Source organism: Triticum aestivum, chromosome 5A (assembly GCF_018294505.1).
Source record: "Triticum aestivum cultivar Chinese Spring chromosome 5A, IWGSC CS RefSeq v2.1, whole genome shotgun sequence".
In the NCBI taxonomy this organism is placed as follows: Eukaryota; Viridiplantae; Streptophyta; class Magnoliopsida; order Poales; family Poaceae; genus Triticum; species Triticum aestivum.
This window is the reverse complement of record NC_057806.1, coordinates 473047726-473071518: the sequence shown is the minus strand read 5'-3', so window position 1 is coordinate 473071518 and position 23793 is coordinate 473047726. Positions and strand designations below refer to the sequence as shown.

General features: G+C 46.3%; 1 protein-coding gene across 1 annotated transcript; it reads left to right on the top strand.

The window, feature by feature from the left end:
- Positions 1-186: 186 nt before the first annotated feature.
- Positions 187-23793, top strand: LOC123104115 (uncharacterized). The gene is made up of 5 exons (XM_044525866.1): positions 187-490; positions 1104-1347; positions 5103-5180; positions 22544-22581; positions 22709-23793. Coding segments are annotated over exons 1-5 (582 nt in total). The 5' UTR covers positions 187-488; the 3' UTR covers positions 22929-23793.

The window sequence follows — 23793 nt, the reverse complement described above, 5'->3', positions numbered from 1 at the left end:
TCGAATGGTACCATTTTCTTAAGCTGGGGCTTATGTTTTTTTTTTTTGAGGCATAGTTGGGGCATATGTGCGTCCTCCGACGAAGCGGATTCCAAAGCCCTCGTCGCCCGCCTGGGCCTTGACATATGGCCCAATGAAGCCCAATCCCACACGAGAAGGAAAGCGTCGGTCGGAGTCCTTCTTCCCCACGGACCTCCTCGCGCGTCCCAAAATACCAGGAGAGCCCCCGCCGCCTCTTCGATTCCCCAATCCCCACTTCCCCGTCTCTTCCACGGACCCCCAAAAAATCCCAAATTGCCGGCGGAACCCTAGCTCTGGTGCTACTGCCACCTCCACCGGCGGAATCGGCGGCGGCTCCTTCCCGGCGCCACACCTCGGAGGTTGCGCTGCTCGGCCCGTCCCCGTCGCGTCCTTCCTCCGGCTACACCTTCAGGATTTCGCGCCGCTCTCGTCCGAGGGCTTTGCACCGTCCTCTTACCTCTGTGCACATGTATGATTTTGCCCTTGGTAGCAGTAGTCTCTGTTCTTGGCCCTTCTGTCGTTGGTGTAGGTATGCACCCCCGATGCTATTGCAGCTGATCTCCCTAAAAGAAGTTTGGTCCTTATGCAATGCAATTCATTGAGGGACACAAGTAGTCCCGCAGACCGGCTTCCGATCTCTATTGATTCTGATTCCTTCACCAAGTAGTACTATTAGTATTCTGCGCAATTAGTAATTACAGTATTTTAGATATCAATGGACCATCAAAACTTCAGAGAAAAATTCTTATAAGCTGCTAACTCTTCAATCCTTGCTAGATTGTCTGTCAGCTAATTAATTAGCTGATAACTTGTGATACATGTTCTTGTCATAGATAGATCGGATACATTAGCCATGGCTTCTGGCTATCAATAGAAGCACACAAAAGTTCTCTAAGCACATAACTGATAATATCCAAAATAATAACGTCATGTTAATGGCCGGCTATGTCTGAATACCATATTTAGTCCAAGTACTATTGCTTGTTTACCAGAGTGGCTTTTCTCCCTGGTAATATTTCCAATTCTTTGTTATTTAGATGATGCATGTTATAGTCTCAGGTTTATATTATTGTCCATTGTAGGTGTTATCCGTTCATGTGCAAAGCAGGACGATTACACCATCAACGGGTGTCGGACATGGACTCTTCCACCCTCCTTTGCCAGTGTTGTGTCATGCTCGAGCATGCCATCAACTTGTGCCGGACACGGACTCCACATGAAATCCCTCCTTTGCCACATAATAGGCATCGAGTGCTCTACGGAAGCATCCAATCTCGCTGTTCTACCAACTTCGCCGGAACACCGACCACCGGTGCTCCACCTGAGGTACGCTGGATCACATGCCAAGCTAAATGCGGCTCTGTTGTTTTAAATAAGACATGATTTTTAGCTTCCATCGTTAATACCTTGCCATGTACGGACAATCTTCAGAGTTTGCAAAGAAAAAAGTGAAACCTATAATGATGAGTGATGACTATGGTATTATATCCATCTAATTATCAGAATTAGATAGGCATGTAGTATAGAGAGGGACATATCAAGTTTACTATGAACTCAAACAGGACATGTTTGACAAACAACACATGATCAGGCTCTTTAATTGAGTAGTATTATTTAGGGAGCAAAGATGCACACCTGCCTTTCTTGTGCTTTGCTGGGAGTATATAATTTCATTCTGTTCACCTTGTGGGTTGGTGTGCTAGATTGCCACCCTAACATGTTGTCGATTATATCTAATCAGTATACACTATGTTTCTGTGTTGTTCTAATGGATTGAAATGAACATAAATCAACCAAGTATATTTACATGGCCTTATACTATGCTTTTCGGCTAGGTTGTTTTCAACTGGAGACAAATCAGTGTTATTGTCATGCATCGAAGAAGAGCTCGACCTTATTGCTAACATGTAAGCAGCTGTGTTGCCTTCCTAGTCCGATCATGGATTTTAAGCATACTACTAACAAAATGTTGGTGAGTGTGGCAGGTTTTAACTAATTCAGAACATGGCCAGTACTGAATCTACACTCTAAAATATGTCTATATACATCCGTACGTAGTCCTTATTGAAATCTCTAAAAAGACTTATATTTAGGAACAGAGGGAGTAGTTCTGTATTAGCAGATCTGTTAGAGTACGTAATGGGCCTAATGGGCCCGTTAGTCTTAGGGTTAATTAGAGATAAGAGTCGCTTGCTTAGGGGTCAAGTAAGCCTTGCTTGGAAGTCAAGTAAACCTCTCTATATAAAGAGAGGAGATGTATCAATCTAATCAAGCAAGAATTAAGAAGGAAATCCTTCCATCTTGCCCGGCCGTGGGCAAAAGGCCCCCGGCCGGCCTTCTTGCGCCCTCCTTCTAGCAGCGCCATAACAATTTGGTATCAGCTAGCTTCGTTCGATCATGTCTTCGCCGCCGCCCTCCTCAACACTTCCGCCGCCGATCGCCACGTCGCCCCCTGTCCTCACACCGGAGGAGATGACCGGGGTGCTGCGAGCCCTAACCCTGGCGGTCCAGGACATCCAGCTCTACTTGATCGGATCCTACGGGCCGCCGCCGGCCGCCGTCATGGCTGCCGTGGCAGCTGCCGGCCCTGGCGGCCTCCGCCGCGTTTGCCGGGTCGCTGCAGCCCCAGCTGCAGTTTCCGCCGCCACCCGCCACCACCGGGCCGCCCTTGCTGCCATGGCAGCCGCCACTTTTGCCGGACTCCGCCGTGGTCGCCGGCCAGCTGCAGCAGCAGCCCTGGCTGTCGAGGCAGCCGCCGCTCTTGGCGGCCTCCGCCACACCCTTCGGCCCGTTGCAGCCGCCAGCACCTACTGAACTTACATCTGGATCATATTCAAGATCTTATGTTGAGCAAATAGTACAGCGAGGGGATAATAGACCTTCTGGGAGCAAGCAGGCATTGGAGATGCTGCAACATGCACAGCAAAAGCATGGTTATGGATCCAACGCCTACTTGAGCGAGGATGGGTCATACTCTCAGGCTCAGGACAACTATGCTCCCTCGTACCAAAGGCCCCTGATTTCCACGCCGAGGAGCCGAGGCCGCTGGCATACAACAGCGGCGTTGTGGAAAGGCCGCCGCCGCCTCAGCACCAGTGGGTGCCCCCTCAGCCTCCAGGTGTTGCCATGCCAGAAGCGGCGGCCGCCATTCGTCAACAGAAGTCCCTTACGAAGCAACCGTCCAGCGACATGTCCGAGGCGACGGTGAGGCTGCCGGCTGCTGCGCGCGGCCTCCTTGCGCAGCCCTCCTCAACACTGCATGGTTTGCAGCTGCCGCTCCTCCAAGTTGCCCTTCGCTGTGCGACAGACCTCGATCTCGGCCGCTGCGTCGGGGATCTTGGGCATGCGGTTTCCCCCATAAACGGGCATGCTGTTTTCCTCGCGGGCAGTGACCTCAAAGTCTGCGACATCGGCGGTTGGGGGAGCGCACCCCTCCTCGACAGGAGCGGACCGCGTAACACCGCTGCATTCCGCCGCCGGCCGCCGCGAGGGCGCCTCCACTGGTCGCTCTTGCAACCACTTCCAGGTGGCCATACACATGCACTGCTTTCGTCCAGATGGTGTCCATGGGATCCAGGTGGCTGTACACGTGCACGTTCGATGTGTGGAGGGTGTTCACTTTTTTGTTAAGGAGTCCAAAATAAAGCGTCCCAGTCCATTTCAGGCTGAGAGTAATAAAACAAGCCGAGATGTAAAAGGCTTGTTTTTAGGTGTTAGGTTTGGGTTGCGTCGAGTCATGGTTATAAGTTGGTTAGGCTGCAGCTTGAGGACAAGCTGCATGTCCAGGTGGGGTGTAGTGTTATACGTAATGGGCCTAATGGGCCCGTTAGTCTTAGGGTTAGTTAGAGATAAGAGTCGCTTGCTTAGGGGTCAAGTAAGCCTTGCTTGGAAGTCAAGTAAACCTCTCTATATAAAGAGAGGAGATGTATCAATCTAATCAAGCAAGAATTAAGAAGGAAATCCTTCCATCTTGCCCGGCCGTGGGCAAAAGGCCCCCGGCCGGCCTTCTTGCGCCCTCCTTCTAGCAGCGCCATAACAAGATCCCTCTATGGGTTCTGCAGTTGTATTGCTGATAGGTGTGTGGCTGGATGATTTTGATAGATGATGTATTTGTGGGTCTGGCGCTCATTATAATTGTGTGCTGGTAACAAGGATAAATGAGAAATTCTCCTGAGTTGCGTTTAATGTGAATGACCCTACTCAGCATGAGCTTAACAGTTAGTGTTCTTGTGGTACTTACCTTGCTTGCCATATGTTTTTTTTGAACGGTCACCGCAGGGGGGGGGGCTCTTTGTTAAATGTACAAGGTATGCTCGCTGTGATATGTCTTAGCACTTCGATAAGCTGACACAAGGTATCCTGATTGTAGTTATATTAATTCAGTTTAACAACAATGGTAGATAGTGTCAAAATTCCATTGTTGTATATAGCATCAGGATTTTTACAAGAACTTAACATCTCTTTTCTCAACCAGAATTTCAAATCATAGACGATGGGTGTTGAACTACTAGAATATTTATGTCCTCGTTGCAAAGCATAGGCATATGTGCTAGTTTATTCCAAAGAGAATCATGTTTTTTTAAGGAGGGAGGCTAGCTTCTATAGACTTGCATATGTTTGTAACGTTTCCCTTTGCTACCTTGTCAAAGTGCAAATTTCCAGTTTTTGTGTGTGCCAATCCATTTATAAGCTGTTGTATGCTACAATTTCGAACAAACTATGACAAATGTTGTGGTAATGAATCCTTGTGATTATTTATTGATTTTTTTGCCCTTTCCTCCATCGCTCAGTTCAAAGGTTGGCAGATGTATGTAGGTTTTATTGCAGACCATGCTGTAGAGTCGCACAAACCGCAAGTGCTGCTTTTGCTTTGTGACATTTTCAGATCCGCAGGTAGTTCAAGTATAACTTGCTCATGTGGTTAGGCCATATACCCAATAGATATTCAAATCTTCTATGTGTTGCATGGTAAATGCATTGTCAAGCACCATCATGGTGGTTGCACAGTGTCTAGTTACAATTCTCTGAAGGTCATTAGTAAAACAGGAAGTCTAACTCCCTTTTCCCCTCATTTCCTACAGATAGATCCGCTGATGGATTTAAGTTTTCATTCACCAACTACTCAATTCCTCGGAGATGAGGATCGTTCTGTAGCTCATGTGAGTTCACTCTATAAGCACGATACAACATGCATGCATATTTGTTTGACACCTTATCATTAATATATTCCTTTTGAAATCGCAAACTAGCTATTTATTAAGTTTTTGTCAAAGTTCGGAAGATTTTTGTATTTTCCATCATGTGATGCACTGGTTGGGATAGATATTGCTTTCTGGAGGATGGTGATAAGTTTAAGGTACACCCTCGTGTTTACGTATGATGTTATAGAGTATAGACATGGGCCAGGCGGACGCGGCTCCTCTACCGTGCCTCTTAGCACGGCACAGGTGCCGTGCCTTCTGCGTACGCGTGCAGACGCACTCACATGGGCCAGAATATGAGAATTCCCAAAAGCTAATCTGCCCAGCCCATTCATTAGATGTATCATATGTCTCAACTGATTAACTTTCTTTTTTGCAGGAACTGATTAACTATATTTGTCTAAAAAACTGATTAACTATACCCCGCTCAAAAAAGAACTGATCAACTATGAACCCCTAAAAAATTAATTAGCTATAGAAAAAGCATTAACTAGTATAATTAATACATGACCAACACTGTCAAATGAAAATGAACTTATATAAGAATTTTTTTTTGCTAAATAGTATTGGTCATATTTTACGCTGACCGGATTTAAATCAATTTGATTGGTACTTTTTTTGTCTTTATTCCATAGTACATGTAACTAGCACATTCGTCGACTACACACAACTATAGTTATATGCCAATCGATCGTGCGCAACTGCAGTGGTACGTCCGTGCAAGGATGTAAGCGGATGATGTCCGTAAGTTCGTGATGGTCCACCACGTGACACATGTGATAAGCAATCCAAACAATTTCAAAAGTTTGTGACGGTCCACGAACAAAAATATAATTAAACTAACATAATTATTAAAGTAATGAACATTGGTGCAGTTTTTGCTTTGTGGACATTCGGATGACGTCTGCTTCCATCGCTAGTGCACATGCATAGGTCCTAGTCCCTCCGTAAAGAAATATAAGAGTGTTTAAATCACTAAATTTTCTTATATTTCTTTACGGAAGGTGTACTTAACTACCGTTAAAGATTGCTACACTGAATCAAAGCATGCACCAAGCCGTCGCTGAGGATGGCCACCCTGGATCCCTTTGGTCGGCGACCGCTTCACCAATGTCGCCGTCGAGCACCGCCGCCCTAGATCCCTCCGTTCGTCGTCATCGTTGCCTGACCCGCTATCGGAGTTGTCGGAGTCGGGTTTGGGGCGCCGGAAGGTGGTGGCGTCGCGGCAGGGCTTCTCGGCGGCCGCCTGACCAGTCGTTGGAGCACGGCTTAAATAACCGTGACCAGGCCATGCGAAGGGTCGGTCACCCGCTTCAATGCGGTGCAGCAGTCGGAGTTGGTTCCTTGGGAACCTGCCTCCGCATTGAAGCGGCGGCTGCTGATCAGAAGCGGGCTTGGGATCGGTCGGAGTTGGTTCATTTTACAGTGTTGGTCATGTATTAATTGTACTAGTTAATTACCTTTTTATAGTTAATTAGTTTTTTAGGGGTTTATAGTTGATCAGTTTTTTTCGAGCGGGATATAGTTACGTGTGATACATCTCATCTCATGGATGGGCTGGGCAGATTAGCTTTTGGTAATTATGTTGGCCCATGTGAGTACGTCTGCAGGCGTACGCAGGAGGCACGACACCCCTGCCGTGCTAAGAGGCACGGTAGAGGATCCGCGTCCGGGCCAGGCATCTAGTCAAACCTACATAGGATTTCTAAAATGATATAATTACTGTTACATGTCAACCGACATCAAAAGAATCCACAAAACGTGGACTACCAGTGTAGTGAAGAGGATGAGGGGGAATCATCGGGGAAGCCTTAGGGGACGAGTGGGGCGAGGTAGCCCGAGGTAACAAACAAGGTGGTGAAGCGACATGTGATGATGGCATTGGGTATACAACAATAGTACGGGAAGACACGGTGGGATGGGTGGATGAGGGCAAATACATGAGTGATAGGTGTATTGAGGAAAGAAATATCGTTAATGTTGGAGGCCAAAGGAGACGATGGACCTGAATAGAAAGGAGACAATGGGTCAAATTAGTATTTGAAGGCCGGTGTTAAAGTTTGCCAAAAAAGGGGATTATCATTTGGGCTTGATAGAGTATGAATATATCTCACTTGGTCCTGTTTGCATCAAAAGCGTGTCCCACTTTGGAGAAGAATACACCAACCATTTTGGTAGTGGGCCTAACTCTTCTCAACAATACTGTTTAGGCCTCATTCCCCTAATACGCTAGTCATTGTCTCCTTTCCCGTATTTTTGTTAATCTCACTCACAAACACTTCATGATTTGAGTGAGGGAATGCTAGCTGCCATGGCGGCATTGTCCCCTCCATGAGATTGAAGGCTCTAGCAACATCGTGTGAGAGGCATGAAGGCTCTGGCGACATCGTGGGAGAGGCATCAACGCTAGTGAGTTTGCCACGACGGCAGCCGCGGAGCATATAGTGGAGGGTAGAGGTGCACTTGGACACGGGGCATTGTAGTTTGTTTCTTCTTTCGGGCGAGTGGCAGCTAGATAGACAAGACTCCTGATAAGATAAACGGTGTTAGATCAGACAAAGTGTCACCATCAACAGGAGTCGTAGCAGTGCGCTCATCATTAAGAGCGGCACGAGCAAGATCTTGGATTACTTTTCTTGAGCAAAAAGACCTCAATCCCAAGAAAGTAGCGAAGTGGGCCAAGATTAGACATAAGAAACTGCTCACAAAGATGTGCCTTCACAAAACCAACGGTAGCCATCACAGTGGTAAAACACTCAAAACCAGGCGCTAGGGCTTGCTTAACGCCATAGAGAGCGACGAAGAAGACATACCATGTCGCCAGGAACAGAATACCCAAGTGGTGGTTGCATATAAACCTTCTCACATAGCTCATTGTTAAGAAAGCCATTCTTAGCATCAAGCTGAGAGACTACATAATTCTCATACTTATCCAATTATTGCAAATCCAACATAATCAGAGAGGCAAAGGAGATGGACCCAGACATCAGAGAGAACAAGGTCCATCTCCTTTGCCATTCTTAGCCATTCTTAGCCATCACGTCATTTTGAGCATGAGCACCAAGAAAAGAGATCTGAGCAACAACTCCCTGCTCAGCAAGGACTCCATGCAAGAGCTTGGAGATATACTCTTTAATAGAGTCATCGCATAACACAATAAGGGTAGAGAACTAAATGTGAACTGTGGCAGCAAAACGCTTATATATTAAGACCTCACTACGAGAAGAAATAAAATATATCCAGGTGTCTAGAGAGAAATCATCTTTAAAGATAATATACTAGCGATGACCTACTTTTGAGGCAAAGGAGATGGACCCAGACATTAGAGAGAACAAGGTCGAAACGACGATGAGACATAGTCTCGCTATGAGTATAAGGTAATTGGACCTGTTTACCAAGCCGACAACCCTGACAGTCTAAAGACATCACCGGAGACGGAACCAAGAGGACCACGTCGAACTAAGGATGAGAGACGAGGGCCACACAAGTGACTCAAGGAGATGATGCCACTTCTGAAAATAACTTGTAAACAAGGCAATAGAGGCGGAGAGACTGGCTGTAGTGGCAGCGGATGGACTTGATCCAGCATCCCACGTGCCTGTGCACTCTTCGTTCCCCGCTGATTTGGGTTGGTGTCCTTGTCCTGTTTGCGGATTTTGTGTCACGCACTTGATTAAGCATTCCACGTTCTCCTACAGTGTGCCCTTGGCCTTGGCGATAGGTAGCGCCGTGTTCTCGGGCGTGTCTCGTGCATAAAATCCAGGTATGCGCCGATTGTCCTAGCTCTTGCTCGCCATTGGTGGTGCTCGAGCGTGCGGTTATGGTGTCGCCCATAAAGGGAACACGGGATGTGGGATCGAGACAACACACATAGCAATCCGCCACCAGGCAAAGGATGCCCATCCGGACTTATAGGGAGTGGAGGTGGACACAAGGTGGATGAGTGTGCTCATCAGTAAGAGCAACACGAGCAATAAGTCCTGGATATGCTTCTCTGAGGAAATAAAGAAGCCATTAGAGGTAGAAGAAACCTCAATCGCAAGTAATGACAAGGACTAAGATCAGAGATAACAAACTCATTATGACGAGCCTTCACAAAGGCAATGTACTTGTGAGTCGTCGCCAGTTGAGACATACCGGCGGTGAACAGAAGCCACGACGAAAAGTCTGCGAAGAGTGGTCATGTTGGCAATTATAGGAGCAAATGTCTCAGCATAGTCATGACCATGTTGTCACCACTAGATGAGCTTTGTAACACTCAAGAGAACCATCAGTCTTAACCTTTTAGATCCACTTAGAAGTGATGAGACGAGCACGAGGAAGAGAAATGAGATCCCACGCGCCGATGTGGTCAAGAGCATCAATCAAGCTTCGACGCCACCACATGCTGCTATTCAAGATGAACAACGTTAGGATATGAAGTCGTCTCAAGAATAGCAATGCCAACGCTTGGAAGACCACAAGTAGGAAGCGTACGAGGACGCAAGCCATAAGTAGGCTGAGATAGGGAAGATGGCACATTAGTAGACACACCCACAACATGCGGACGACGTGTATAAAAGTGAGGAAAAGATAGCAGAGTACGAGCAGGAATTATCGAGACAAATCTCAAGTCATGGTGACAAGGAAGCTACCAGTGATGAAGGTGTATGATAAGCGATGTGAGGAAATCATAGGAGATTATGCTGGATCTGCAATAGTCAAAGAAGCAGGAGGAGTACGATGAATGGATAACGGCTCAACAAGAGTGATAGGAGTGTCGGCAAAGTGAGGAAAGAGATATCCTCCAATAAAGAAGTTGATGAAAATGAGCACGTGTAGAAGGGATGTGACTCATCAAAAGTCACATCCCAAGAAATAGGCATCCAACAACCAATATGATCCCAACAACGATATCCCGTATGCTCATCACTGTATCCTATGAGGACACACTCAACAGACAGGCAGTCAGTTTGGTGCCTTAACAAGCGGCAAGAAGGACATAGCAAACACAACCAAACAATTGAAGCACCGAATAATCAAGAAACAATCAAAGAGACGCTTGAATGGAACACCACCTTGTAGAGCAGTGGATGGTTGAAGGTTAATGAGATAGATGGATATACTTCTCCCAGGAAATAAAGAAACCATTAGATGTAGAAAGAAACCTCAATCTCTAAAAAGTTAATATAATTGTGATGACCTACTTTTGAGGCAAAGGAGATGGACCCAGACATCAGAGAGAACAAGGTCGAAACGACGCTGAGACATAGTCTCGCTATGAGCATAAGGTAATTGGACCTGTTTACCAAGCCGACAACCCTGACAATCCAAAGACATCATCGGAGACGGATCCAAGAGGACCACGTCGAACTAAGGATGAGAGACGAGGGCCACACAAGTGAGTCAAGGAGATGATGCCACATCTGAAAATAACTTGTAAACAAGGCAATAAAGGCAGAGAGACTGGCGGTAGTGGCAGCAGATGGACTTGATCCAGCATCCCACGTGCCTGTGCACTCTTCGTTCCCCGCTGATTCGGGTTGGTGTCCTTGTCCTGTTTGCGGATTTTGTGTCACGCATTTGATTAAGCATCCCACGTTCTCCTACAGTGTGCCCGTGGCCTTGACGATAGGTAGCGCCGTGTTCTCGGGTGTGTCTCGTGCATAAAATCCAGGTGTGCGCTGATTGTCCGGGCTCTTGCTCGCCATTGGTGGTGCTCGAGCGTGCGGTTATGGTGTCGCCCATAAAGGGAACACGGGATGTGGGATCGAGACAACACACATAGCAATCCGCCACCAGGCAAAGGAGCCCATCCGGACTTACAGGGAGCGGAGGTGGACACAAGGTGGATGAGTGTGCTCATCAGTAAGAGCAGCACGAGCAATAAGATCCTGGATATGCTTCTCTTAGGAAATAAAGAAGCCATTAGAGGTAGAAGAAACCTTAATCGCAAGTAGTGATGAGGACTAAGATCAGAGATATGAAACTCATTATGACGAGCCTTCACAAAGGCAATGTACTTGTGATTCGTCGCCAGTGATGATTCACATATAAAAGAAGTGTTCGACCATGAGTTGAATGGTGGACAGGAAGTGCAGGATCATGAGAACTCACCGAAAAAACCAGCCGCAGTTAGCACTAAGATGAAGTGCTCAAACCAGGCAGGAGGGGTTTACTCAAGACCATATAAAGAGCGATCAAGAGGACAAACAGTGCCATCCGGAAGAGAATACTCATGTAGTGGCTACATGTAGGCATTCTTACATCAAGTTGAGACATACCGGTGGCAAACAGAAGCCACGACGAGAAGTCTGCGAAGAGTGGCCATGTTGGCCATTATAGGAGCCAATGTCTCATCATAGTCATGACCATGTTCTCACCACTAGATGAGCTTTGTAACACTCAAGAGAACCATCAGTCTTAACCTTTTAGATCCACTTAGAAGTGATGAGATGTGCACGAGGAAGAGAAATGAGATCCCACGTGCCAATGTGGTCAAGAGCATCAATCAAGCTTCGACGCCATCACATGCAGCTATTCATGATGAACAACGTCAGGATAAGAAGTCGTCTCAAGAATAGCAGCGCCAACGGTTGGAAGACCACAAGTAGGAAGCGGATGAGGCCGCAAGCCATAAGTAGGCTGAGACAGGGAAGAAGTCACATTAGTAGACACACCCACAACACGGGGATGACATGTATAAAAGTGAGGAAAAGATAGCAGAGTACGAGCAGGAATCATCGGGACAATCTTAAGTCATGGTGACAAGGAAGCTAGCAGTGATGAAGGTCTGTGATAATCGAGGTGAGGAAATCATAGGAGATGATGTTAGATCTACAATACTCGAAGGAGCAGGAGGACTACGATGAATGAATAACGGCTCAATAGGAATGATAGGAGTGTCGGGAAAGTGAGGAGAGAGATATCCTCCAATAAAGAAGTTGATGAAAATGAGCACGGGTAGAAGGGGTGAGACTCAACAAAAGTCACATCCCTAGAAATAGGCATCCAACAACCAACATGTTCCCTAACGATATCTTGTATGCTCATCGTTGTATCCTATGAAGACACACTCAATAGATTGGCAGTCAGTTTGGTGCCTTCACGAGGGGCAAGAAGGACATAACATAGCCAAACAATTGAAGCGCCAAATAATCAAGAAACAGTTAGACAGACGCTTGAAAGGAACACCACCCTATCGAGCGGCGGATGGCTAAAGGTTGATGAGATAGATGGAAGTGCTGACAGACTCGGCCCGAAAGTGCGGCGGAAGAGAGGTGACGACCATCAACACATGAGCCTTCTCAAGGTGACGATGTTTGCGACGCCATTTTGAGCATGAGCAGTTGAGCACCAAGAGAAGAGATTTGAGCAACAACACCCTGCTCAACAAGGACTCCACGCAAGAGCTTGGAGATATACTCTTTAGTAGAGTCATCGCATAACACAATAAGCGTAGAGAACTGAATGTGAACCGTGGCAGCAAAACGCTTATATATAGATAAGACCTCACCATGAGAAGAAATAAAATATATCCAGGTGTGTGGAGAGAAATCATCTATAAAGGTAATATACTGGCGATGAACTAGTTTTGAGGCAAAGGAGATGGACCCAGACATCAGAGAGAACAAGGTCGAAACGACGCTGAGACATAGTCTCGCTATGAGTATAAGGTAATTGGACCTGTTTACCAAGCCGACAACCCTGACAGTCTAAAGACATCATCGGAGACGGATCCAAGAGGACCACGTCGAACTAAGGGTGAGAGACGAGGGCCACACAAGTGAGTCAAGGAGATGAAGCAACATTTGAAAATAACTTGTAAACAAGGCAATAGAGGCGGAGAGACTGGCTGTAGTGGCAGCGGATGGACTTGATCCAGCATCCCACGTGCCTGTGCACTCTTCGTTCCCCGCTGATTCGGGTTGGTGTCCTTGTCCTGTTTGTGGATTTTGTGTCACGCACTTGATTAAGCATCCCACGTTCTCCTACAGTGTGCCCTTGGCCTTGGCGATAGGTAGCGCCGTGTTCTCGGGCGTGTCCCATGCATAAAATCCAGGTATGCGCCGATTGTCGGAGCTCTTGCTCGCCATTGGTGGTGCTCGAGCGTGCGGTTATGGTGTCGCCCATAAAGGGAACACGGGATGTGGGATCGAGACACCACACATGGCAATCCGCCACCGGGCAAAGGATGCCCATCCGGACTTACAGGGAGCAGAGGTGGACACAAGGTGGATGAGTGTGCTCATCAGTAAGAGCAGCACGAGCAATAAGATCCTGAATATGCTTCTCTTAGGAAATAAAGAAGCCATTAGTGTAGAAGAAACCTCAATTGCAAGTAGTGACGAGGACCAAGATCAGAGATAAGAAACTCATTATGACGAGCCTTCACAAAGGCAATGTACTTGTGAGTCGTCGCCAGTTGAGACATATCGGCGGCGAACAGAAGCCACGATGAAAAGTCTGCGAAGAGTGGTCATGTTGGCCATTATAGGAGCAAATGTCTCATCATTGTCATGACCATGTTGTCACCACTAGATGAGCTTTGTAACACTCAAGAGAACCATTAGTCTTAACCTTTTAGATCCACTTAGAAGTGATGAGACAAGCACGATGAAGAGAAATGAGATCCCACACGCCGATGTGGTCAAGAGCATCAATCAAGCTTCGACGCCATCACATGCTGCTATTCACGATGAACAACGTTAGGATAAGAAGTCGTCTCAAGAATAGCAGCTTCAACGCTTGGAAGACCACAAGTAGGAAGCAGACGAGGACGCAAGCCATAAGTAGGCTGAGACAGGGAAGATGTCACATTAGTAGACACACCCACAACACGCGGATGACCTGTATAAAAGTGAGGAAAATATAGCAGAGTACGAGCAGGAATCATCGAGACAATCTTAAGTCATGGTGACAAGGAAGCTAGCAGTGATGAAGGTTTGTGATAAGCGATGTGAGGAAATCATATGAGATTATGTTGGATCTGCAACAGTCAAAGAAGCAGGAGGAGTACGATGAATGGATAACGGCTCAACAGGAGTGATAAGAGTGTCGGGAAAGTAAGGAAAGAGATATCCTCCATAAAGAAGTTGATGAAAATGGGCACGTGTAGATCCAACAACAAATATGATCCCAACAACGATATCCCGTATGCTCATCACTGTATCCTATGAGGACATACTCAACAGACTGGCAGTCAGTTTGGTGCCTTAACAAGGGGCAAGAAGGACATAGGAAACACAACCAAACAATTGAAGCACCGAATAATCAAGAAACGATCAAAGAGACGCTTGAATGGAACACCACCTTGCGGAGCAGTGGATGGCTGAAGGTTTATGAGATAGATGGATATACTTCTCCCAGGAAATAAAGAAACCATTAGATGTAGAAAGAAACCTCAATCTCTAGGAAGTAGTGAAGCGGACCAAGATCGGTCATAAGAAACTCACTATGACAAGCCTTCACAAAGGCAATGAAATTAAGAGTCGTCGCTAGTGATGATCGACATATAGAAGTGTTCGACCACAAGTTTTTTGGTAGACTGAAAATGCAGGAACATGAGCATGAGTACCTGGACAAGAGACTGCGCGAGTGGGCCTTGCTTAGCAAGGAATCCGCGTAGCAAATTAGAGATATACTCACGAGCTGAATTTGCATGGAAGCTACAGATAGGAGTGGAGAAAATTGGGTATGAACCCCAGCGGGAAACTTCTTATAGATTGATAAGTCCTCACTATAAGGCAGAAAATATGTCCATGCGCATTGAGAGAAATCGTCTATAAAGGTATAGTGGAGATGGCCTCCTTTCGAAGCAAAGGGAGTTGTATCTCAAATATCAGAGCGAACGAGATTGAAAGGACGTCGAGACACAATATCGCTATGAGGATAAACTAACCAAACCTATTTACCAAGTTGACAAACCTGATGGTCTAAAGAGACACCGCCAATCTAAAGACACACTGCCAAAGATAGATCCAAGAAGACCACGTCGAACTAAGGATGGGTGACGAGAGCCACACAAGTGAACAAAACGATGACGCCTCCGAGAGCCGGTAGATGAGGTGAAGTGGAGAGATTGGCGGCGATGGCAGCAGAGGGAAGGTGAAGCCAGTGAAGCTCCTCAAGGCCTTGGGAGTCACAATTCTGAGGGCCAACAAGTAAAGTACTTGTGTGATGACCCTAATCCTAACACGCTTGGCTTCGAGCCCCCGTGACAACGTTTTCACTTCTTTCCCACTCCAAACCCTATTCAACGCTTAAGGCGCCACTTTCTATTGTTTTGGTAGACAAAGCGCACATCCCATTTGACCTTGGGCCTTTGCCAGTTTACTTTTTCGCACCGCACACTCGTATTTTTCTTCTGTCTTTCTTGTCTGGTTTTTGTGCTTTTTTTACATCTGTTTTTTGCCTGGTTTTCTATTTGGTCCTTTTTGGTTTTCTTTTTATCTTTTATTTTTGTTTTTCCTCTTAATTTTCATTTTTCCTTCTTCAAACTTGTGAACTTTTTTTTTGAGTTTGTGACCTTCGTATTCATGATATTTCAAGCTAATGAACTTTTTTCAAGTCCATTTTTCAGTTTCTCAAACTTCTTCCCATATTTGTGTTTCGAGTCCATGAACATTCTCCAAATTCTTCTTCCCAAATTCGTGTTTTGAGTTCTTTTTCAAATTTGTGAACATTTTTTAAATTATTAAACTTTTTCCAAATTTGTGAATATTTTAAAATTTTGTATACTTTTTCCACATTCACGAACCTCTTCCCGAATTTGTGCGTGAACTTTTTTCGAGTTCCTGAACTTATTTTTCAAATATGTGATTTTTATTCCAATTTGTGAACATTTTTCACCTCTCTTCCATGGCGGCGCTCGAGCATTTGGCTATTGCGGCGCCCATCAGGGAACCCATCAAGGGAACACAAACGTGGTACCGAGGCATGGCATAGAGCAACCCGCAACCAGGCAAAGGATGCTAGCGGAGAGTGCATGGGAGGTGTGGAGGAAGAGGGCATTAGGAGGAGAAAGACATTCTTGACATAAAGTTGAGAGATAGACTAGCGACGAACAGAAGCCACAACGATAGACTAGTGTGGGAAGAGTGGTCATGTGGGCCAAGCCATAGGACACAATACGAGCTTTGTAATGCTCAAGAGAACCATCAGTCTTAACCTTGTAGACCCACTTACAAGTGATGGGACGAGCACAAGATGGAAGGGAAATTACATCCCATGTGATGGTGCGCTCAAGAGTGGTAATCTCTTTTGCCATCACATGTTGCCGTTCAAAATGAACAATATCGCCATGATAAGAAGTCTTCTTGAGAAGAGGGGCGCCAGAATAACCATATTGGTCAATGGGCGGAAGGGGGTGAGTGTGAAGCCATAAGCAGGTTGAGCTAATTAGATGAAAATGGCACACCAGCAGCATCCACAACATACACACGATCATTGTAGTAAAAGAGGACGAGGAGGAATCATTGGGGAATCCTCATAGGACGAGCGAGGTGAGGTAGCCTCAGGCAATGAACAAGGTGGTGAAGCCACAAGTGATGATAGCATGGGTCCACAACAGTAGTATGGGAAGAAACAATGGGATGGTGGACGAGGGCAATACATGAGTGGTAGGTGTATCGGGGAAATTGAGTAAAGAAATATCTTCAATGGGGAGGCAAAGGAGAGGATGGACGAGGATAGAAGGACGAGGCTCATCAAAAGTCACATATCAAGAAATGCATATCCGACTATCGATAGCCCTTGTGCTCATCACTGTAACCGATAAGACACATTCAACAGGCTGAGTACTCAGTTTGGTGCGCTCACGTGGTTCAAGAAGAACGTAGCAAATGCAACGAAACAAGTGATAAATGTCTAGGCGAAGATATCGTAGAACACAAAGGAGGTGACTATGGGTCGAAGCGGGAGCGTAGAAAAACTGACTTAGAATTTGATGGGTTATGAAATGTCTGGACAAGTGACATCTACTAATAGACAAGACCCTCAACAAGATGACATTAGTGCGTTAGATGAGACAAGGCCAAACCGTTAGAAGTACAGAGGTGGACACTGAGGTCCATAGGAGTCAATAGTGCAAGGCCAAACCGTTAGAAGTACAAAGGTGAACATTGAGGTCCATAGGAGTCAATAGTGCACTCATCAGCAAGAGCAGCATAAGCAAGAAGATCTTGGATATACCTCTCTTGGGAAATAAAGAGCCTCAGAGGTGGAAGAAACCTCAATCTCATGGAAGTAGCAAAGTGGACCAAGATCAGGCATAAGAAACTACTGGGTAATACGAGCCTCCACAAAGGCAATGTACTCAGAGTCGTCACAAGTGATGATCATGTCATCAACTTATAGGAGAAAATTCTGACAATGAGCGAAAACGTGGATATAAATTGCAGACCATGAGCACTCGCCAAAACCGATCGCAGTCATGCCATCAAGAAGGGGATACCTAGGTGGAGGCTACATGTAGAGCGTGTCATGCAACTCACCCTTAAGAAAGGCATTTTTGAGAGCAGTTGAGAGACAAACTAGTGGTGAATAGAAGCCACAACGAGAAGTGTACGAAGAGTGGTCATCTGGGGCATAGGAGCAAATGTGTCATCACCATTTTCCTGCCTAAAGCCACGGACCACACTACGAGCTTTGTAATGTTCAAGAGAACCATCAAGGTCCTAACCTTGCAAACCCACTTACAAGTGATGGGATGAGTACGATGAGGAAGGGAATTGTGTTACCACGAGTCGGTGCGCTCAAGGGTCGCAATCTATGCCATCGCATGTTGCCACTCAGGATGAGCAACAATGTCACGATAAGAAGTCGTCTCGAGAAGAGCGGCACCAGAACAACGTCAAAAAAATTTGGGGTGGGATTTTCGAATTGGGACGAAAACACACAAAATTAGGCTAGAAACGGAGGGGGAGGACTCCAAATTCGTCATCAACATGGCTTATGATACCATATGATATGGGCTAGACCCGGTTTCAGCCGATCTTTCATGATTGGAGCGGATTCCCGCGAAGAACACGATGAACACGAGGAAGAATGGAGGAGGGGAAACACTCAAGAACAAGTCTAATCACACATCCACTAGACTAACAAACACATAGTTCCACAAGGTACATGAACAACAAAGGGAAAGATACAAGGTAGAGTTCATCCCAAATCCAAAGGAGATGGGGTCTTGGTATGATCTAGGTAGATCCTTCCCACAAGTGGGGTCTTGAATCCCTCGGGATCTTCTCACATGCTCACATGGAGGTCTTGTAACTCCATGGGAGTGGTCTCTCTCTCTCAAGAGAAGAGTAGGTAGGAGCAAAGCTCAACTAAGATGAGCTATCATATTTGCTAACCTTAGAAAGGAGGTGGAGGTGGTCTATTTATAGTCTAAGCCACGAAAGGGTAAGTGGGAGAGGGGTACAAGGCCAAAGGCCCGGCTGCGCACAGGCAGTGTTGGAGTCGTCCGGTCGTCCGGAGGGCGTCGGACTTTCGATGTTTCTTCTCTGGACAGGCGTCGCCAGATTTCCGGTAGCGTCCGGTCGTCTGGTGGCTGTAGTGTGTCGGACATCCGGTGTCTCGTCGGTCGTTCGGCCGCTGTAGTGTGCATTGGTTGCGGTTCTTCTGGCTGGCCTGGGCGTGGTCGCGTCGGACGTCCGTGGATCATCGGACATCCGGTGGCTGTAGCTTTATTGCAGCTCCGTCTTCTTCCGTCTTCGCTTCCAAGCTTCCCTCGCGGATGGTGTAGGTGTTCCTTGGCGCTTGCGCTCCTCGTCGTCGTCAGTGAAGCTCCGGCAATACCTATGCATGCACACGAGAGGAATGTCAAGTAGTATACCATTCTCTAAGGGGTCAAGTGAACACGTGTAAAGGAGATGATTCACCTTTATGTATGTGAAGTAGAGGTCGCACGTGTCACTTGCCAAATGGACTCTTGACATGGTGATGTCCGTAAGATGCTCCGCATCACCAAGGCTCTTACTTCATTTTCTTCCTGTAGCTTTTGCTTCTTCTTCTTTGGCGCCTCATATGCATCCTTACACCGAGCTTGCTGTTCTAGTGTGGCTTGCATGCAACTTGTCACTGACCCTTTGATCTGAGCAATGTGTTGCTTCATCCTAGTCACCCCTCCCGACATCACTTTTCCACAAAGCTTGCACTTGACTCTTTGCAGATCATCTGGATCAATCAGCATAGCAAACTCCCATGCCATGTCATCCGAGTTTCTCTTAAGTCTGGAACTTGTAACCCCAGAAGCATCGGAAGCAGCCATCTGAAAAAAGGGCAACAACATGTATGAGAATCAGACTAATAAAAGGGCAACTTATTCTGTATATGATTGATGATTCTTATTCTGTACATAAAAGAAAAGGGCAATAGCATAGATGGGCAACTTATTCTGTACATGATTCTGGACGTGAATTTTTGGGACATGCAGCCACGCGCTGCCGTAATCCAGTCCATCCACCCGCGCGTCGCGATGCCTACTTATTATAGGCCATTCACAAATACTTGACAGGTTAATTACCAGCTTTATGAATACATCGCGTTATACGCCATGCCGTGTGGCCCAGGGCGTCATTTACATTCGTATGAATACACGAGCCACGTGCGCGTCCCCGGCGATGGAAAAGGCCGTTGCGTTGATGACACATTAATGGCTTGCTGGGTGCTTTAATGTTTTGCATGGCAGCTGGGTGTATTGATTCCCATCGCATGTCGGCTGGCCGAGCATTATTGCAGGTGGGATCAATGCCCTCCCTGCCTCTGGTCGTTACGTAGTTTAGTAATTAATTTTGCACTGTCTCACGCGATTAGCCGAAGTTAATGCTTCATGCTCACAAACGATGGACATGTATTATTGATAGGGCAGCCTGCTGCGTACGTATGACGCAGCTGGGACTGGCAGATACATGCAATACATGGAGAAGAAGGGAAGAAGAATACATAAGGGGACTAGAGCGAATCCATCGCCCGTTGGGTACATAGAGGAACTACAACAAATCCATCTCGCCGGGTACATATGGGAACAAGATCAAATCCATCGCACGAGGGGTCGCTTCAGAATTTGTGCATGCAGATCATGGCCATCAGCAGCATGTTCGCAACGCCCAAGATGAAAAGGTTCTTCAGGAGGTGTGGAGATAGGCTGGGACTTTGATGAACACATTGTGGTGGCCTGCGGCACGCTGTGAGAAATGAACAAGGAGAACTGATGAAGAAGGGTTGGGCAGCATGAGCATTTCCAAGCAAGCTGGATGTTTGCTATGTTAGGTGGCTCCATCTAGCACTCAAGTACTGTATATGCTTGTTCTTCCGCTTCCAAAGTCTGCATCCTCATTTGCGTTAGTCGGACAGAGTGCAAACGATGTATGGAACAGTAGATGATGAACTTACTACACCATGGCAATCACAGCTGTAGAAATGCCTCCCCGGGTTTACTACTGCCTGAAATGAACCAGACCACATGCCCGGCTTTGCACTCAGGGCAACGGATGAGAGGGAGCGAGGCGACCTGGTTGGAGATGACATGAGATGAATGTGGTGGAGAGCTTCCCTGGGACATGGATGAACACATGGTTCTGACCTGCAACGGGAGGATGGTTGCAAGAGAGAGCGAGAACGAGCGCTGAGCAGAATGGTTGGACAACCGAAGCAACAGGGCCAAATGGATTAAAGAGACGGAGGGGAGCGTGGTGCAGGTAGCTGTTGCAACAAATGAGTGATTCAATGCGTCTGGTTTCTTTGCATGCAGCAGACCTGACCTGTCAGACAAAATACGAAAGCTATACAGGTTGGATATGGTGCAGAGAAATGAATATACATGCTCACCGTATAATATATGCACGAATCACTTGGGAATGGGCGGGCGGGATACCGACCTCGCTTGGCACCATGTCCACTCGTGATTTATCGCATGATTCTGCACTATTGTGATTCTGTAGTTGATTTTGTTACACCCAAAACTGACTGAATTTTATCACTAGTGACTGAATGACTGAAGGGCAACAACAACTAGTAGTCAGTAGCTGCAGTTAAACTAAAAAAACGACTGATTTTTATCACTACTAGTAGGTAGTTTTAACTGAAGAAATGACAATTTGCTTGCAACTACAGTTATTGACAATAAGACTTGCTTACAACCACAGTTATTGACTGAAGAAATAACAGCAGCTGGCACTCATTTTTATCGACAGAAGAAATGACAGTAGCTGTAGTTTGAAAGCTTAAAAGAGGAGAGCCGCGTGACAAAGAAACAATACCAGGAGAGGATGGGGCCGTTCGTCTTGCTGCTGGAGAAGGTATGGCGTGTCTAGCTACTGCTGTTCATCGGAGTAGGAAGCAGAGGATGGAGCCGCTCTACTGCTGCTGGGGGAAGGGTGGCAGCGGCGAGCAACACCAGCCGCCGGTGATGGAGATGGCCCCGGTGCTGCGAGAGGAAGAGGGGCGCAGCTCCGGTGCTGCTGTAGCAAGGCATGGCGACGGGGAGCAGATCCAGCCGTCGGCGATGGGAGTTGCAGAGGAGTCGCGATGGCGATGCAGGAGTTGGAGATGGTTCTGCCGCGCTGCTGGTTGAGGTCCCGTGGAAGAGGAGAGGGGGATCTAGAGGGCGCCTAGCTCGGGTGGTGCTAGCTAGGGCCGCCGGAGGTGAGCAGGGTGCAGCGGCGTGGTGAATCTTGCATTGCGGCCCGGTGGGGAGGCTGAAACCCTAACTGAGTGGGGGAAATCCCAATTATGTGTTGTGGCTATGCGGGAAGGCCACCGAAGGCGCCTTAGGGGAGCCAAAATTTAGCCTTTTGGTATTTCTGACGTTAGGGGCCCAGCCCGATTAATCAGGAATCTAACGATTTATCGCCTTTCAGAGCGATAAATCAGTCCGAATGATAAATATCAAAGATAAGGCCTAATCTTAGCGGTCACCACACAATGAGCGATAAATCGACCGATAAGCCGATTTCTTGAACAGTGTATCAGAGGTAATTTAAATGTGATGTCCTCTTCCAATTTGCAGGCTTTGGTTTCCTATATTGTCAGGGCAAAGAAGTTGCCTGTCATTGTAGTTTCCTTTCTTCCTGTCTTTTTCCATTGGTACTGTTCCTCGATTCAACATTGAGTTTATGTTTGTTCTTGAAGACATGCTCTTTTATTATGATTCATTGAAGTCATTTGACAAAGAGAAATGTTCTCTGTATAGTGGATACAAGTACTCATCATAGATCCTTTTACTTGCTAGCAACAAGTACTCTCATTTTTAGAAACTCTACACATAATAGGAAATAATCGATATCGAGAGCGATGGTCTGCTCATAATTGATATTCCTAATCAATCTGCACCTTGGCAGGCGGATCCATCAGCATGGAGAAGTTCCATGATTTTAAGGTATGAGGTCTCTTACTTTCCCCTTCTTTAGCTACTTTATAGTTGTTGTTGTTTTGCGTTAGAGCTATTCTTTGTCCTAAATTTGTAGGGCAAATCATTTGATCCCATCTTCTATTTGTGCTTGCAGGTTGGTGACTGGGTTACAGTCAAAGCAACAGTCCCGTCCCCAAAATAGCCATGCTACAGCCGATGAAGTTAGGATAGTTGCGATTCAGGTTTGTGTGGAAAGTAAGCTGGTTTGCTCTACCCGCCATGACTCATTTATTCTGTGCAATTTGACATTTTCCTGGGCCTTCTGTTTGCAGTGTGGCACATACAAAGAGAAGATTAAGAGACTAATTTCTTAATGATTTTGATTGTGCAGCATAAAATAGTTACATGGTTATGTTGAAAATAGCCATGTTTTGCAGAAGATAAACACAAGGACCCACTTCCTATTTTTTTTTCTATGTCATGTGCTTTTCCTACTGCAGGACTTTTGTAGGGAAATTCACCATGGGAATTTAAATAATGGTTCCCTGCCCATCAGTTTACTTTCTTGAATTTATTCTTCATGCTACAGGCCACACTTTTCCTATTTTGTTAAAGAAGTGAACTCATTCCTAAACTTCCACATATGTACATTAACACTGGGATACTGTGCCAACCCAGCAATACTCTGATCCTTCTTTGTACCACTGATGCTTCTTTGTACCACGTCCATCTATCTGCCTTGAACATATACTGTTGTTTTGACATCTGATTGTACCTTTCTATGTGAAAATGAGAAGTGCTAGGTGCACAGAAACCTGCACTTCATATTTCTTACATGCATGATTTATTATGTATGATCCTTTTTATATTGCTTACACGCGTGATTTATCTGATTGCCAGTAGAACTATTTGTGTTGCCATGTCAGTTTGGTAACTTAATACCTTCCATCTTATTCATTGATAATGCTTTGAAGACACCGACAATAAAAAAGGGCAACCTGGTGCATGTAGCTCCCGCTTGCGCAGGGTCCAGGGAAGGGTCCGACCACTTTGGGTCTATAGTACGCAGGGTCCAGGGAAGACACCGACAATAATAATTAAATTAAATTGTGCCTGAACATGTCAATTGCAATGACAGGTTCTCACCTATTAACAAAGGATCTCATTTTAAATCAAAATTGTGGATGCCCAGTAGGTGGTTGGCTGATGGAGAGTGTTGCACTGCTGCTTATTTAATGG